General features: G+C 42.5%; 1 protein-coding gene across 1 annotated transcript in view; it reads right to left on the bottom strand.

The window, feature by feature from the left end:
- Positions 1-1,409: 1,409 nt before the first annotated feature.
- LOC126385551 (semaphorin-3F-like) overlaps positions 1,410-17,290 on the bottom strand; it is a 50,612-nt gene continuing 34,731 nt past the window's right edge. Inside the window, exons 3-10 of the mRNA XM_050037323.1 lie at positions 15,540-15,700; positions 15,393-15,455; positions 11,727-11,846; positions 10,159-10,248; positions 7,776-7,869; positions 5,033-5,152; positions 2,380-2,519; positions 1,410-1,415 (exon numbers count right to left, since the gene is read on the bottom strand). Coding sequence (XP_049893280.1) covers positions 1,410-1,415; positions 2,380-2,519; positions 5,033-5,152; positions 7,776-7,869; positions 10,159-10,248; positions 11,727-11,846; positions 15,393-15,455; positions 15,540-15,700 — 794 coding nt within the window. The remainder of the gene's footprint in view (positions 1,416-2,379; positions 2,520-5,032; positions 5,153-7,775; positions 7,870-10,158; positions 10,249-11,726; positions 11,847-15,392; positions 15,456-15,539; positions 15,701-17,290) is intronic.

Here is a 17,290-nt window from a genome sequence, read left to right as displayed (position 1 = left end):
GTCAGTGAAATATCGCAATATCTACTTGATGGATTGGCAACAAATTTTGCACAGATATTCACGGTTTATTCACAGAGTTGGGACCAAGTCATTGTTTTGCAAGACACAAGAGTCTTAAATCTTGGCACCCAAGTCCAAAGTACTGAACATTGAGTTTCTTGTTCTAAACAAGTCGTAATGCGCTCTTCACCAAATGTAATGCCCTTTTTAAAACAGAGTAAAAGTTTAATTAATTTACAAAAATCATGAATGCTTTTTAAAATGTATATTCATTTGTATTTATTTACACGTTTTTTGGAAGTTGTTGCATCTCTGTCTGTAATTTTTGACCCACATGTTTGCACACTGAAGCTTTTTTTGACCACCACATAGTTTTGTATGTGAACAAAAATATTTTTGGTATCATTTTTTCCAACTGGCCCTCAGTAAAGTAACATTAGTTCTCTCCTGCAACTTGACTGGAGGCTGTCGGTTTGGTTAAAAAAACAGTCAGACTGGGGAATTAAGTGTCGACTTGCTGGGAATGAATAGGTTTATTGCTGACTGAGGAAATGAAGGGAAATTAATTAAATTGTGGCACACTTTTTAAATAACCTATCTTATTTTCTTAATATTTGGGATTAGGGGGAGGTATCAAGTATTTTCAAGTCAAAAGGCTCAAGTCTAAGTGAATTCACGAGTTATTGGTGTCAAAGTCCAAGTTGATTTGCAAGTCATTATTGATTTTGTTGAGTCTAAATTAATCAAATTTGCAACTCAGGTCTGACTCTGACCCTGACAACAACAGCAATAAAAAAAAAATCCATAGGAGAGGTAGAGAGGGAAATAGTCCACTGAAGTACACTGAATTTAGTGGTTGTAGCCAGTTTTGAAAAGGTGTGTTTTGAGGGTTTTCTTGAAGGGTGAGGGGGAGTCTCTGATGTCTTTAGGGAGTGAGTTCAAGGAGGAGCAGCACTTGAGTCCACACCTCTGGTTATTAAAATAGATTCCACAAATATGATGGACTTAGTGTTAATTGAAAATATTGGCATGCTAACGCGCCAAAGATTCAAGCTCTCATATTGTCACGAGAGGCAAAGCCCCTCCCCTTCCGTTGGACCACCGTGGGACTTAATTTCGGAAAAAATACGTACGATAATCAACGGCAGGAGTCAATAATTTGGTAATTCCATTTGAATTATGCTGTGAATTACACATATGATGTTTGTCAATTTAAAATCTAAGTTTGCAGGTTAAGAAAGTTGCAGTTTGTTGTAAAACTGTCAAAGTATAAGACTGTGAAAATGTACTTAGAAAGACTACACAAGTGAAGTGATGTCCTAACTTTCTCTCCCACTGAAGCTACAATGCCTGTGTGTTTCGTACAGGGATGCGCTCACACAAGCAATGGGTCTTGCTTGTTCTTTTCTTCACTGCTGAAGGAGTTAGGGTTAGGGTTAGGAGTCACGGCATATAACACCTCCAACAGTTTTGCCAAGATAGCGGCCATGATGGTGTTGGTGACGTATATTGTGCGAGTCCAGAGATATATTTCAAACTAAATAGTACTCTGACAAACCTATGACAAACTGCGACTTTCTTGAGTTGCAAAATCAAGTTTTGGATTCACAAACATTATATGTGTAATTCATTGCACAATTCAAATGGGATCAACAAATTATTTGTCTCTTGCCACTGATTACTGTACTGTACATATTTTTGCAGAAATAAGGTCCCATGGGAGACATGGGAAGAAGAGGGACTTCGCCTCTCTATTGTGAGCATGCTGACACCGCTGTGCCTAAGTACAACCTCACAGAGCCACAAAACAAAAACCCTCATAGAGCCACTAGCATGGCTGTAGACTGTTATTCAATATATATCTTATAAATCACGTTCTTTAGGGATGCATCTTGCAAACACAAGAGCGTCTTGAGAGACATTTTTCTAAAGTCCAGATGGTTGAAACATTTTGGACGCTGTGTCATTATCTGTCCGTCTTCAGTGAAAAACAACACTGCAGGCCGCAGCACATAGCTGAGGCACACTTACATAGCTGCGTAAACACAGCTCTGGCTTTTTACGGATGTATATGCATGTATACAGATGTGGACTAAAGTAAACTCTGCCGCTCAAACATTTCGTGCAGAGGAACAAAAATAGAGACACTTTCCAATCTTAGCTGCTGAGGCAAACGGCAAAGATTTAGTTTTCTGACTGGTAATTGGTGTGCGTTACCGTTCCGTGCTCAGCAATTACTGATGATCATGGGGAAGTTTTTTATGGGCCTCTGAGAGACCAAGAGACAGGCAGCAGACTATAACTAACCATTAGAGAGACATAAAAACCCTTCAGTTGAGATGATCAACATGAGGTTTGCTGAGTGGTGTGATAACTCACCAGGCAGATCCGCCCTATCCTGGACTGGGTCATGGGACTCTGGCCCATCTCAGAGGCTTTCTCGCGGAAGAAGAAGTAGAGCTTGTCATCATTCTTTTCAGCACTGTCTGGGATGAGGTGTGCGTGGACGAATGTGGGATCTGTGGGAAGAAAAAGAAGAGACGGAGAAAAATAAATCAGACCTGTCGTGATGTGACGATCCCCAGCTGAGCCTTTGGTGTGAATATAACATTAGAAGTGTTAAACAACTGAAGTATTTAAAACGGTGCATATCAACCTCAGGCTTTATCCTGTTTTAATCATCATGTAAAAGGATGGTTTTATATTTTCAAGTCTGTTTGAAAACAATGCTCACATGCTCAGATGTACACAGGTTCAGAGATCCCTTCTTTACATGCTTCACTTTAAATTACGGGGGAGAAAATCCACTCCCTTGTTTACTCTGAAGTTCAGTTAAAGCTAATATAAGGCTTCAGCAGTCTGTGTCAGACACATGAGATGAATATCCTCCAAAGTGACAGTCTTTATAGTTCAAATTCCCTCTTTGTGTTTTCTCGCTGAGCCTCAGTGAAGGGACAGAAAAGGACACCACAAAAATCTCAGTCAGCTGAGGGGTGACTGAGATTTGGTGTGCAGGTCTGCTTTCAGACAGACTTGAAAAAAATGTGAACATATCCTTTAAAGCTGTGGTTCTCAACCTTTTTTGTGTCAAGGTCCCCTAAATGTGATACACATCAGGTTACAGACCCCAAATTGATCATTGATCATCATTTGACAGGATTTTGGTTGTTAAATAAGATTAAGACCAGATTTCTACATTCGACAAATGTAGTTGAGGAGATAACCGTGAAGGGAGTGAAACGTGATTATTCTTATGACTGCTATTCATAATGGGCTCAGTTCTACAGTAAAGTAAATAGTGAATGAATCCCCATTTTTCTGAGGACCCCCTGGAACTCCCTCAAGGACCCCTGGTTGAGAACCACTGCATTTTTTTTGTGTGTTTTTTTTTAAAGATTTTTGGCTTTTTGTCTTTATTAGAGAGGACAGCCCAAGCGTGGAGGGGGCCGGGAAAGGGGGGGGTGACATACAGCCAAGGGCCACAGGCTGGAATCAAGCCCGCAGCCGCTGCGGCAAGGACACCGCTTTTGTACATGGGACGTTGACTCCACCCCAGAACTCTGGCTATAAAGGTATATTATGCAGGAATTAACAGTCACTGTTTGTAAGCATGCCAGCAAAAGTGAAGTGAAAGCCAGCTCCTGATCCACTCATGTTTTGGAACAAGCTCTGTCCGCTTGACGTTTGGCCTCGCTATATGTGCGTTTTTTAAGCACTGTGTCCCTGATTTTCATAGTGTCTTCTTGGATGCGTGCTGCTTACAGTCTGGCACGTTTCTACCTTTTTATAAGGTCCTGACCTCACCTGCATGCTGTGCCCAGGAATGTCCTGAACACAGCATAAAAGAGTTGAGAGTCTCTGCAGATAAATACACTGTTGCACACTTCTTGTGGGTCATAAGTGATAAGTGAGAGGGATTACATTTGAAAAAGACTATTTTTTTTTTTAGGAAAATTCTGCACAGTATACCTTTAACTTTCCATGAGAGCAGTCGATCGTGAAGAAAAATATTTTGAGATGGGTTACACAGTCGGAAACTTGGAGTCATATCCACAGAAACAAGTGAGGTCTTAAGTCTTGTTTCATAGCGCAGTCTAGCCTCTCAGGGCCAAACACCTTCACTAACTTGATGACAGAACACATCGCAGTATGTATGACCGAAGTCTGCGAGGGCTCACAGAGAAACTGGATGAGGTAGAGGTCTATTGAGAGTAATTACTGCTAACCTAAATAATCGCAGCCTGCAGCCCAGAATAGCACTCTGACTGTCCTAAACCCACCTCTTTATTTCTTCCTAGTGACAATGCTCAATATGGCATCACAGCGTGCTCCCACTGGCTGACTTACTGGGTCACCGCTGGGTGCCCCTCCCCACTGTGACTGACCAGGGTCCCAAATGAGGACAGACAAAACCAGGAGGAAGGGGGGTAACCAGGAGCCATGTAATTGGGGGAGGGGGAATATCCGAGGGATTCCACATGGCTGATTAGCAGGACTCAGGTGTCCCGATTCAGCGTACCACTACCAGGGGACTGTTGTCAGGGCAACAGGGTCAGAGGAAAATCTGGGAGCCAGCAACGCTGGGGGAGGCCGTGATTGATTTGGCAACATCAACCCAAAGCTCCCGACCAGCATTTATATCGCTGTGACAATCACGGTTCATTAGAGAGCGGAGGCTACTCTGACTCATTATTGACATCCAGTAATTTCCCACTGCTACTACACTACTGACCTTGTGGTCAGGCTCTGCAGGCATGCAGTCAACAATTAGCGTAGTGCATTTTATGCTCCGAGTCAAATGATCGTGTGGTCATGTGTAGCAGGCTGGAAAGATCAACAATCTCATTCCTAGATGACACAGCTCCAGGAACAGACGATATGCAGAACGCTGTTTAAGCTACATATGGGAAGTTGCGTGAAACAGTGCAGCAGTGTACCTCAGGAGCTGAGGAATAAATTAAAAACAGTCTGGAAAGAGATGAGTGAGAGAAATAATGCTGGCTGCAGAACAAGCCGTGAGTCGAGACATTACCGTTTAACCATCTGGAGTTGTACTGATCCGTCCTCATGGCTGTCTGCTTCCCCAGCGTACGGAAGATAGCAGAGTCTGTTCCCATGAAATCGATGTAGACTCCTGCGTACAGCTCTCCATCTGTCAGTCACAGAGAAAGAAGGAAGGGTGTTGCAGAGGTGAAGTCATGACCAATGAAATTCTTTAGGATAAAGTAAAGAACACGTTGTCTTCCACCACGTCTGATTGAAACTTCATACATAGCTGCGTCATCCATCTAGGGTTCATCAAAATCAGAATAGTGGCACGTACAGCACCTGTGGCCATTCACATTCATCAGTGTTTACTCTCCATGATGACTATAATGTCTGTAATTTTTCAAAAACCACAGCACAGCGCCAAAATACATCATTCTTAAAAAATGTCATCGAGCCCGGTCCAGTCGTGTCAGAAGTGTCACATCTGGGTTGAAAACACTGACCTCACAATCACATCGCAATCATACTTACATCACACTCATTAGGCCAATCAGTGAGACTCAAAAACACAGATGGATTTACACGATTTCATCAAAGTCATTTTCCATACATGAGAAAGGTAAACCCTTGTGACGGGCAAAATGGAACCACTCCTTGAAGTGTTCGCTTCGTACCGGGTCAGCCTATCAAACGCGTAGTGCTCATGAATCCCTGACTTTTCCCACTCGCCCACTCTCTGCTATCTCAGGGCACTGCTCACACTGCCTGCTGCAGTGAGTGAATGAGAAGCGATTAAATCAGACTGGAGTCAAGACCTCCATCAGCAAAGGCCAATGGTGCATTTATGTGCTCCTCAGATGGTCGTTCTTCCTACTTGTGTGTTCACGAGTTTTAAATTTTAACGTGGAAAAAAATGAATGCTACAAATACGATGTGCTAAATTGTATTGCTTAGAGCATTAAATAACACATTGGTAAAAAAGAGCAAAGGAAACAGATCAGGTGAGCCATAATCTCATTTTTCAGATTATTTCGACACCACCTGAATGCAGCACCAGGCTGTGGTGGTAACTTTTATGTCTGCTACTTGCCTCTCAGTGACATATCTGTAACATCACGCACCTAAAAGTGGGAAGCTGAGTCAGTACATTTAAATAAATATTTTATCTTTATCAATGTAAACCTATAAAATTCAACTGCTAATGCATTTAAGAGAAGCCTTATGGGGCAGGCAGTCGAACATGCATGTACTATAATCGAACCCTTCAAAACCTGAAGGGTTCGAAACGTTCGATGCATTTGCATGTCTCAACTTGATAGAACTGTCACTGCAACAATAATCAGTGCACCCAACATGAGTAAAACTCGGATTGGCTACTGTCTATTTACTGTAGTTTTATTTTAAGGTCCTGGGTGGTAAGAAAAGTAGTAAGCGTAAAAAATAACGCCTAAACCACGGGAATTCCAGATTCCTCCATGTGGTATGTCTCTGCCCTGCCAGCTATGCAAGACAACCTGTAGCTGATTTTCTTGGTGTTACAGTTTTGCCCAGATCAGCTGGAATGGAGCTGACTCTCTCTTTCTCTCTCACACACTCACATGCGTGCGCACGCAGGGCACAGGAGGTCACTGATCAGCAGCCATGCCTGACCACCTGTAAGCTGCTGACAACAAAAGACCACCCACCGACACGGAAGCACACACAGCCATCAGTCTGACGAAACAAGTGAACGTATTGATAAAACTGTAACTGTACTTGAGCTGAGACGATTAGCACAAAATGCCAAACATTTTATGGTTGCAGCTTCCCAAATGTGAGGATTTGCGGATTTCCTCTGTCTCATATGATCGTAAAGTAGCTGTATGTGGGCTCTTGGACTGTTGGGCAAACTAAACGAGGGATTCAAAAACCTTGCCTCTGGCTCAGAAAATGTTACAGGGCAATTTATTTTTATGTCATATACAAAATTATTATGATTATTAGCAACAATATCGGGCAGACTGAAGTGGAAACAGACAACTTTTCAACTTGAACATTACCAAGTGGTATTACTGTTAGTGCTGCTGTCACAAAGACAACCGGATCATACTCAGTTTTCCTCGGAGCCTAGCAACTACCACACTTTACATAGTTATTTTAGTTGTTTCATTATCCGCCAACTGGGGATAACTGGGGATAGCTCCCCGGGAAAAAACAAAAAACTCTGTCAACTTCCTGTTTTGGTTGAGCAATGGTTGATGCACTTCCTTTGTGCCAAAAATCAAGCCTTTATTTTCCCCGGAGATCGCACCCGGTGATAGACAGAATTGCCGAGTGAATGTGAGGCTCATAGTGAACCAATCTAGCCGCCAGTGGTGTATTTATTCTGTAACTATTACACTGTGAAATCAACATTTACTTCATAATTATAAATCAAAGCAAAAAAACTGGTGTATTTCCACTTTAATTGATAAAGAAATTAGTTGCAACCCCAAACTGTACATTGCTGCAATCTGATGCACAGTAAGAAAATGTTAAATCATCACCCATAATCAGAGAAGCTTTTTTATCTTAAAGGGGCAGCTACTATCACAACCAACTGAGATTTTCTTTAAATACATGCTATCAAAAACTGAAGAAATAATGTAGAGTTTCACAGAGTTCATGTGGTTACAAACAATCCTTTTGAGGCATGCACGGACTAAAACCAAAGACATATTGCAGAACTTCTTTGTTTTCCACAGATCGCTATTTAAAGCTGCCTGTACACGTAGGAAGGGAAAAAAGAAAAACAAGCAGAGACTTACTGATCAAAGAGGAGACGCTGTTCAGTTTGGGGTCATAAGGACATTTTCCTTTCCCAGAATCCACTTTACCAGGTTCAAGTCGGAAAATGTATTCCTGAAAGAATTAGGAAAAACATGTTTAATGATAATTTCCCTGTTTTCCGTTCTCATTTAATAAAAGATTTATTGTGTTTACGGAAAAACTTCTTGTGTGGGCGGAAGGTTATTCTCTGCATGTGCAAGGCACTTTGAGGTATACTTAGATGTTAAAGGCAGTTTTAAATGGCATCAAACTAATAATGTGATCAGTTTAGAAAAAAAACACTAACAATGACGAGCTGTGACCCTACAGGCACTGAAAAACAGACTCTCTCACTGCACTACTGGATCTGCTGAGGGGAACAAAAAGCACACAAAGCCAGTTATCTGTGAGATGGAGAGGTGGAGGAAAATGCTGAGAGCAATCCAAAACTCATCCACCATGCTTCTGATGTTAGTGGCTCAAACAAGAATTCATTATTCCACAGTGCAAGAGGACATCTTGAACATCTGTGTCAACACTGGGTATGTGTCTACATGGAGATTTGTCGGGTATTTCAAAGCCGGCTGATGATTTCTGACAGGTTGGAAATATGTAAGGGAAAGCAGAGTAATGCCAAAGCCATTTTTTTTTATCTTGTTCTTAGACATATTTTTTCAGTAACAAGATACAGGATGACTCAGAAATGTGTGTGAGGATAAAAGCTCTACAATGTGAAAACAAGAATAAATCAAGGTGATAATAGCTACTGATGAACTGATAGCTACTATCTGCAGACTTAAGGCCTTGAGAAAGTTAGTTTCAAATCTAAAGTATTTTTCTAAAACAGTTATTTTCATCCCCAAATCAGAGTCTTGCATGGGTCTAATCTTTAACACCCACACATGCCCTGCCACCTGCACACATGACCAATTAGTTCCACAACTTGACCCGACCCGCTGCCAAAAGATCCGTGGCCTGACCTGCAACCACCAATCCTATGGTAACTATGTGCTGTTCAAATAATTTAGTCAGGCAGCACATTTATAGTGCTCATTTTGGGAAATTCCATGCATGTTTAACTAAGATATTATACTTTAAATTAAGGTAATTTAGGACATACAGTTTAAATAAATGTTTTTCGCTTATATTCATATTATTGAGCAGAACATTTTCAACTTTAATGTGCCTATTAGTAATGCAGCTGATTAAACGGTTCTCAAATAGCAGCCGGTGCATATAAGAGAGCCAACACAAAGTCAGAAGTCAGAGGATTAAAATGTTAAAACATTCAATTAATATGGGTTGAATTAAAAAAAAAAAAGTATTATTATAATTTTATTTTAATACATTTATCATCCAACACGGGCAATCCGATCCGCATGATCTTTTTCCACCCAGGGCCAATAAAAGGGGGAATACCCAACTGTATGCTGAACTTTGGGCTGAATAAGCATCATTATAATCTATTGAAATTTTTTTTAGTACTTTTGCTAAACTTAGATTGGTGCATGAAAGTATGTGACATGACCTTCTGGAAATTAAGATCCACCAACTCAAACCTATGCAAAACAAAACACAAACCCCCCGGCAAATACAGAAATTTATCATGTGGGGAAAAAAAATTGTTCCGACACAGGAAGAACATTTTATATTCACGTTAGAGTCCATCGCTCAGTAAGAATCTAATGGAGAAAATGTGTTTTCAGGGCCTTTAAAGGCTCCACTGGCACGAGAAAGGCACATTTACAAAGCATTCTTTTGTGTTGAGTGTTATTGGAGGGGAGCTTGTTTTCTATATTTGCAAAAAAAAACACACAAACACTAATATATATTTTTTTTTATAGTTTTTGGAGATTCGGCAGTTCAGTGAGCTGATTTTGTTGCTCCATAGACTTGTTCAGATACCAATACCAGTATCCAACATACCTCTGATATTGCCTAAAATGTTGGATTGGGTATTGGTGAGTGTGCAAATCTATGCACCAATCCGATACCACGTAATTACTTATTAACTTTAAAGTAGTTTCACACCTGGATAAAACAGCAGTTCTCCTGGAAATCAATTCTTTGCTACTCTGAAACAATAGCCTACAAAAGCTGCACTGTGCAGCCACTGGTAATTACTGTTTTAGAGTGGCAAAGGAGGACTGATCTAATAGTGTAGTGTTAGTCATTAGCAATCAATCAGCAATCCCGCAATATTTTACACTGGATCGGTACCGATATGCAAGTTTAAGTATTAGAATCGCTTTCATGAAGGAAAAATTGTATGGGAACATCCAAGATCTGTAAAAAACAGTTTCTTTTCAGACAGAAGAAAAAGAAAAAGTACTCCAGGTGGGCACCAAACCTAAGAGCCTTTACAAAACTCCCTCAGCCCACCTTCGCCTCCAAAGGCTCTGATGTAGTGCTGAAGTCTGCTGCCCGACTTGTTCTCCCTCCAGATTGGGGTGCCTGTAGGTAGTGGGACCCCTAAAACAAGAGACATGGCACAGTGCGCCACCTCATTACGTCATTCGACAGCCAAGAACAAAGTGAATTGAACTTGATAACATTAACAGAAGAGGAAAAAAGGAAAAGTGCAAAAACGAAGAACCGGTAAAAACATGTAGACGTGACGAAGACGAGCAACTCTTAAAAAAAAGTGAAGAAAAATGTCAAAGTTGAGGTCAAAGTAAAGTGAAGAGAGCCTGGTGGGTGACATTCATCATTTAGTAACCATGTTGGATGAGATTCATGCAAACACAGCTGCAAACTCCGTGCATGAACCATGCAGTGCCAGGAAAGAAAACAGAGAAGGAAATGCAACAAGATGAGACAAGCAACAATTTTAAAAACCACATTAAAACCAGCATATCGAATAAAGAAGGATAGAAATAATTAAAACAAATACAGGAATATAGATAGTAAGATTTCATCAAGTGAGATTGTTATTAGCAATTACTGAATCACGCTCCTAAATTAAACAGCCTAGTTTGGGTTCTTCCCAGAGTGTGTAGGTGTTTTTATGTAGGACTCGACAGGTTGACACAAATCCTGCAAAAGGCGCTCTGAGACAGCATCAGAGAGAGCCGGAAGAGTGATGCACTTAAAGGAAAAAGTTAGCAGCTGAGGGAAAAAGTTGAGACTCAACTGAGGACTGAAAATGTGTGAAGCCCTCTGTGTACCAAGCGGAAGAATTTCGGAACAATTGGTTTCTGTTTACACCGACGCTCTCGCCGGAGAAAATCTTTATAGTGTGAAGTAACATAGCATTTGGGCCTCGAGGGGGGAGAAGCGAATGACAAGAGGCTGGACTGACCTTTACATTGAAATCCGAACCCTCCATTTGAACAGTGAGACTAAACAGGCAGAGTGGTGAATGTAAGTGTGCGGACTGTAGCCGGGGCCGGCAGCTGCTGCAGCTCTGCGTGGCCGTCGTGCTGAGAGTGAGGGAGGGATGGAGGGAGGGCTGAGCTACAAGGCTGATGATGGATGAGACGCTCCATCAGTAATGATGGCCTTTCAGTGGCTCTCAGGCAGAGAGAGAGACAGGCCACAGGCTCTGCTGTGTATAAACAGGTGAGGGGGGAGCCTACAAGGAAGGGTATTTGCTATAGATATACTGTCAACATGCTATTCCCAGCGGTAAGAGAAGATTGGCGTCTCAACCATCTCTAAGAGGTGGCAGTTAGGTGCCTCAACAACAGCAATACTGCGATAACAATAGAGCTCTAGATAGAACTGGCCATGAGCTTTTATCTTCGAGTCTTCCAGAGCGTGAAACAGCACGAATCGATGAAAAGTAAGCAGCAGAAAATGATGGAAGAGAAGCAGAGCCCATGAAACCGAGGAGCGAGAGCAGAAGGAGAATCTCTAACCCGAGATTGATTGACACATATGCTCCTCAAAAGAAGCGGAGAGTGAAGGTCAAAATGTCTCCATGGCTGCCCGGCCGCGTCTTTGGTTACCTGTGACCTGCGTCCTCGGTCCACGTAGGTGCAGATGGGGTTGTACGCGCCTGTTCCGCACACATACAGGTGGGTCCGGTTCCACGGCTCGATCAGACGGATGAAGTTTCCACATTCTCCCTGTGGGAGAGCAAAAAGCAAACAGGATTAGAAACTTAGGTAACAAAAGAAAAATACTCTGACTGTGAAAATGCAACGGAGAAATAAGGGTTACATAATACGATGGTTAATAACCCCTCTGTCTGGCTTAAAACCATCACATCTATCATTTCCGTTGTTGGCTGGCTTGTGTTTGGCAGCTCTGTTCCCTGGCTCTGTGTCGGCCTGGCCCAGGCTTCACATCAGACCACACTGTCAGAGGGAAAAATGTTTCCAAACACCATATAACAGTGTGGCAGAAACCGAGGAAAGCAGTGCATCTCAGCTGTGAAGTGTGTTTGCTATGGGGAACGAGGGCAGATGCAATTCAATGTTCTGTCAGACTCGACAACTGAAAAACATTTTGGTTAGACCAAACAAGACTGTTGAGGGAAAATTGTGGTTTTTAGAAAATAGAGATTCGAAAATCCAATTAGGGTTTTTGTAGAAGACATAAAAACGTGCTTGTTGTTGTGAGCTTTTTAAAATCTCACCACTGATGTGGTTTGGTTTAAATTTTAATCGTCCGAGTGCTGCGAATTTAGACGAGCACAACACTTTTTCTTTTTGGAGTGCAGACAAAGAGGTGCTGCTGCCGAGAGCGGCTCTGCGCTTTCGAGGTCTGCAGCTTTCTAATCTCTATTTGTCCGACCAGCTGTCTGCCTTCCTGGGCTCAATCCACCCAAATCAAAACTCACCAACTACAGAAATGTACAGGCCGATGGTATCTGTTCAGATTTGTCCGTCATGTCGGCTGCTAGTGACAGCTGGCGAAAAAGAAAGGATGTACCAAGCATAAAAAAAAAAGATTGTATGCAGGATGGGGGATGAGGCATTTTGGCAGATCTTAGCAACACGACAGATGCACAAGTCAGAGGTTTGAGAGGATGTGTTTTTGTGTGTGTGTGTGTGTGTGTGTGTGTGTGTGTGTTTACGCATGTGGGCCTGTGTGTATTATTCAGCGCACAGTTGTGCTCCCCCACAGAGAGCACAGTGGGGATGATTGCCTTTGACCTCCTGCCTGAACCGACATCCCCTCTGAATTGCTTTTGAATTGTCATCATCTGTCATTCCCTAAAGAGCGAGCCGCGATTGCCAAGATGTCTCCCGGTAGCCAATTTTATTTCTTATTTTAGTGATGAAATATCAAACCCACCTCTGACACACACACATACACACAAACAGAGGCTCACACATGCACACAGGAACATACAGAGGCCAATGCGATGTAGCCAGAGGCGGTGAGAGGCGCGGGTCACCAAACACGCATAAATGAACATTCCAGTTGGATAAACAGCATCCTGCGCTCTCTACCAGCAGGGGGGAGCAGGGTTATTAGCCAGAGCCTCATCACCCTGTCGCTACTCACCGCTCCTGCCGGCGCTCACCCCTCACACGGGCGAGACGAGTGTGTACGTGTGTGTTTCGGGGGGGTCAGAATGTGTGAACAAAATCAAAAGAGAAGGATCTGGTTTTTATATGAATTTCAATGATGAGTTTCCTTGCGGGGGCTGCGCCGGCGGTGGCTGTGTTTGAACGTCTGAATCGTATTAACACTTCAGACAGTGGCGGATACATTTTGTCTGCCTGCCTGGACAACACAGGGTAAAAATAATTATCATGCAAAAAAGAAAATTAGATTATGTTAAAAGAAAATTAGAAATATTTTTAATATGTATGAGGTACGTAGGGTGGTGCACGGAATGTGTTTTCAGCTCTTAACAGAGACGACTGAATGTCACACGTTCCAAGTTCCTGCGAGGGCTTAATTGGTGGCAGCTGTACGCAATCAGCAATCAGGGATGCAGAGACAGTAAATAAGAGCTTCACAGCAAGTCACACATTCGAAGGAGCTTTAAAAATGTCCTCCACTGACCTCAGTGCCATATTCAAATCCTGAGTGTTGCCCAAAAAGACAAGCTGAAAACATGCTGGTGATTTTTAACACAAGGGTATCACCAGATCAAATGATGTTTAAATGTGCAGCAGGTCAAAAGGGACGCCGGTTTACAGCTGTGCTTTCATTAGCTGGTACGCTGGGGGGTCTGTTGCTCCTACAGCATTTGGTCTTGGGGGTTGATGAATTGCTTGTATTAAAATGTACAAAATATTCAGGAGGTCACCAGCATGGGACTTTAAATTAGGGCTGCAACTCATGATTGCTTTTATTATTCATTAATCTGTCCATTATTTTTTTGGCTAGTTGATTAATAATTTAGCAGGGGTAGGCAACCTGCGGCTCCGGACCTGCATGTGACTCTTTTACCCCTCTCCAGTCGCTCCCTGTGGCTCTGACAAAAAATTATATGGAAATGAGTAATGGTGATTTTTTTGTCATTTGAATTTTCATTTATTATTTTTGCACAACTAAAGTGAATTAACATTCTCCAACTGTGAAAATGTGTAGCCTTTACACTGCATAGACAAAAAAAGTTTCAACATTTCGCCAACTAAAATGTGCATCATACATCCATGGCCTGGTGCCTTCTCATCTAACGAGGCACGTCTTAAATCTCCTGAGCTTGGCGAGCTATGGAGTCCAAATCCAAAAAAAGTCTTGGAGGAAAAATTTGTTTGCTTTCACTACCAATGCTACAAAGTTAAGGTAGCAAATGATCTTAAATTGGTAAAGTGACTTGCACTTGTATAGTGCCAGTCTAGTATTCCGACCACTCAAGGTGCTTTTACACTAAATGTCACAGTCCCCCTTTCACACACAGATTCATACACCAGTGGCTGAGGCTACCCTACAAGGTACCATCGGGACAAATGTGGGGTTCATGCTGGATTCAAATGGACCTTGCATGCTCATGTTTGCAACAACAAACATCAAGTCATGAACTCAGAGCTGTCTGAAAATTTCCACGAAGGAGGTTGTGAGTATCACATGATGGGAGCGTTCATATGGACTCTTCTCGTGAACACAGTCAAGCTTACAGTTAAAGGTTGCTGACCCCTGGTTTAGTCATAACATGGCAGAAAACACAAAAACATCACACTCCTAGAGCAGTGGTTCCAACTGGTGGGTCGGGGATCCAAAAGTGGGTTGCTGGTCCATTCTGAATGGACTGCAAGTGACTCGCAAACGGGTCAACTTTGTCAAAAAAACACTTTATTTTCAAGTATAGTGAATTCTTGGCACAAAGAGAGAAAGCAAACTCGCTCAATGACATGGCCAAACACAAGTATGATGCTGAATGTATTAAACTGTGTGGATCTTGAACTAATGACTAGGGAGAAGTCTAGACCCTGTGGCTGGACCAGTTGGAAACCACTGTCCTAGAGCCCTGTGTGGCATCTTTAAAATGTTTATCGTATCTGATCAGCAGTCTAAATTAGAAGTATAATTTATGTACAATAATATAAACAGATAGAAGAAGTTAACCAAGGGTAGTAACAAAGTAATTTTTGGCATTCTTGCTTGAAAAGGGCTGAAATAAACAAAATCAGTGGTGTTTTACCTATAAATGACTAAACTAATTCTTTCAGCCTTCTTGTAATTTCATAACACGTTATCTGAGTACTTACATTTGTGTCTTTCCCTGACAGCACACACTCAGTCTTCCTCTGTGGGGCAACAGGCCAGTGGATCTGATGGAGACATCAACAAGCTGGTTAGATGTAAACCTGTGCGGAGCTCTGCCAACGTTATTGTTTGTGTGGCACATTTCTTACTATGAGTGGCTCCTTGTTGATGTCGTGCAAGTCCAGAGAGAGGATGTAATCTTTGCTGCCCACATACATGCGGTCGTGGTCCTCGTCCATGCGAAGAATCCGATAGTCAGTCGAGTTCAGCAAGAAGGAGAAGTGGTGAGCGGTGCCGGTGGACTTTAACTCTGAAAAGGAAAAAAAGAGCAGCGAAATAAATGGTTTTTCTTCAAGCTGTGTCTATAATGCTGTAGTAGGAAAACATACGATGCAACTGGGAAACACAAACCACAGACACGGTCGCAGGAGAAGTGTGTAGGCTGCTCGCTTTTGGCACAGAGATGCCCTTCGGTTTGCCAAAGTTATTTCATTCTTTCTGTGTACTTAGAGGTGATCTTCTCTGTGTTTACTTTGCAAATCTAAACCACACCGCGCACACACACACACACACACACACACACACACACACACACAGTATGCTAATGGTGCGCCAAATCTTCCCTCAGACTCTCTTAAATTAATTTACAGAAGCTGCCTTTTTTCGCCAGTGCTGCAATTACACCCTGCCATTATGGGGTTATGGATGGGCCAAATCTGGTTATGGCAGGTCTGACAAAAGCAAGGATGTGCACAGTCAATCTTACAAGAGCCAGAGCTGAATGGCAACAGACAATCAATAAATCACTCCCTGATGTATAGCAGCATTAAGGTGTCAAGAAAACTCTAAATGACTGTTCGTTTTGGCCTCTGCTGGTCTTTTCACACTGGATCCCTCTATGCTTCATCATTACTGGTATCCTGAGCTGCACCATCACATGATAAGGCTTCCACTAAAAAAGCCAAATAGCAGATAATGTTCAGGACCTGGCAGTCTGACCCGTTCCATCACCTTTTTTTGGATTCTATCGAGCTGTGGTGGAGATGCTGGCCTTCACCTCAATCTCTTCTTGTAACTCTCCATTTCAACCGCAGCAGTGAAGATGCCGACCACTCCCCGGCTTAGTCACACATCATATCACACATAATACTGCTGCATCCTTTTCTCCATATCACTGTGAAAACTGTTCTGACATAAAACTTCTCTCAAATGGCTCACATACTGCTCGGGGCAGATTGCTGGTGTGCGAGTGTGAGTTTAGGTTACACTCGGGGTGTGAGGGGAGATAAGTGGAGATCTGGTGTACGGAAAGCAGCTTTTTCTCCTGGTCCTCCCATTACCTCCCGAGCTGTAAGAGAATCTGATAGCAGCTCTTTCACTCTTTCTCTTGCTCTCTTTCAAAAGTACGCTTGGGAAAGTGGAGCTTGAGAAAGTTGAGCCTGCACTTATGCTGTTCTATTTGCAGAGAAAACTAGAGGACCAGATAGAGGACCTGTTCATGTTCCACTTCAATGGGACCAGACAAACACCCCTACTGTTCTCCTCGGCCAAGTCTGAGACTCTGACGCTGAGAAAGACTCTCTAAAACAGCTTTCCTTGACCCGCAGGAAGCAGAATGTCTTGTTACTTTGCTGGTAATAAAAGGCAGTGTGATGTTCCCACCTGCGCAGGACATTTTGAAATACTGACATGAATCCTCTGCCAGAAAGCTTCTCAGCTGCTTGTGTTCTGAGCTCCTTCAGGAACTGTGAAACGCTGCCGTCACGCTGCAGCATCACAGCACGCAGTCGGGTGGATAAGGTAGTAAATAGGAATAGACATGGCTGTCAACCGTGTAATTCTTATAAGTTGCCTCCAAACACACAGACGCCTTAATACTGTCACTGTCACAGACAGAGAA

This window comes from Epinephelus moara, chromosome 24, assembly GCF_006386435.1.
Source record: "Epinephelus moara isolate mb chromosome 24, YSFRI_EMoa_1.0, whole genome shotgun sequence".
NCBI lineage: Eukaryota > Metazoa > Chordata > Actinopteri > Perciformes > Serranidae > Epinephelus > Epinephelus moara.
Note: the sequence above shows the minus strand (reverse complement) of the source record. Positions and strands in the feature narration are given on the sequence as shown.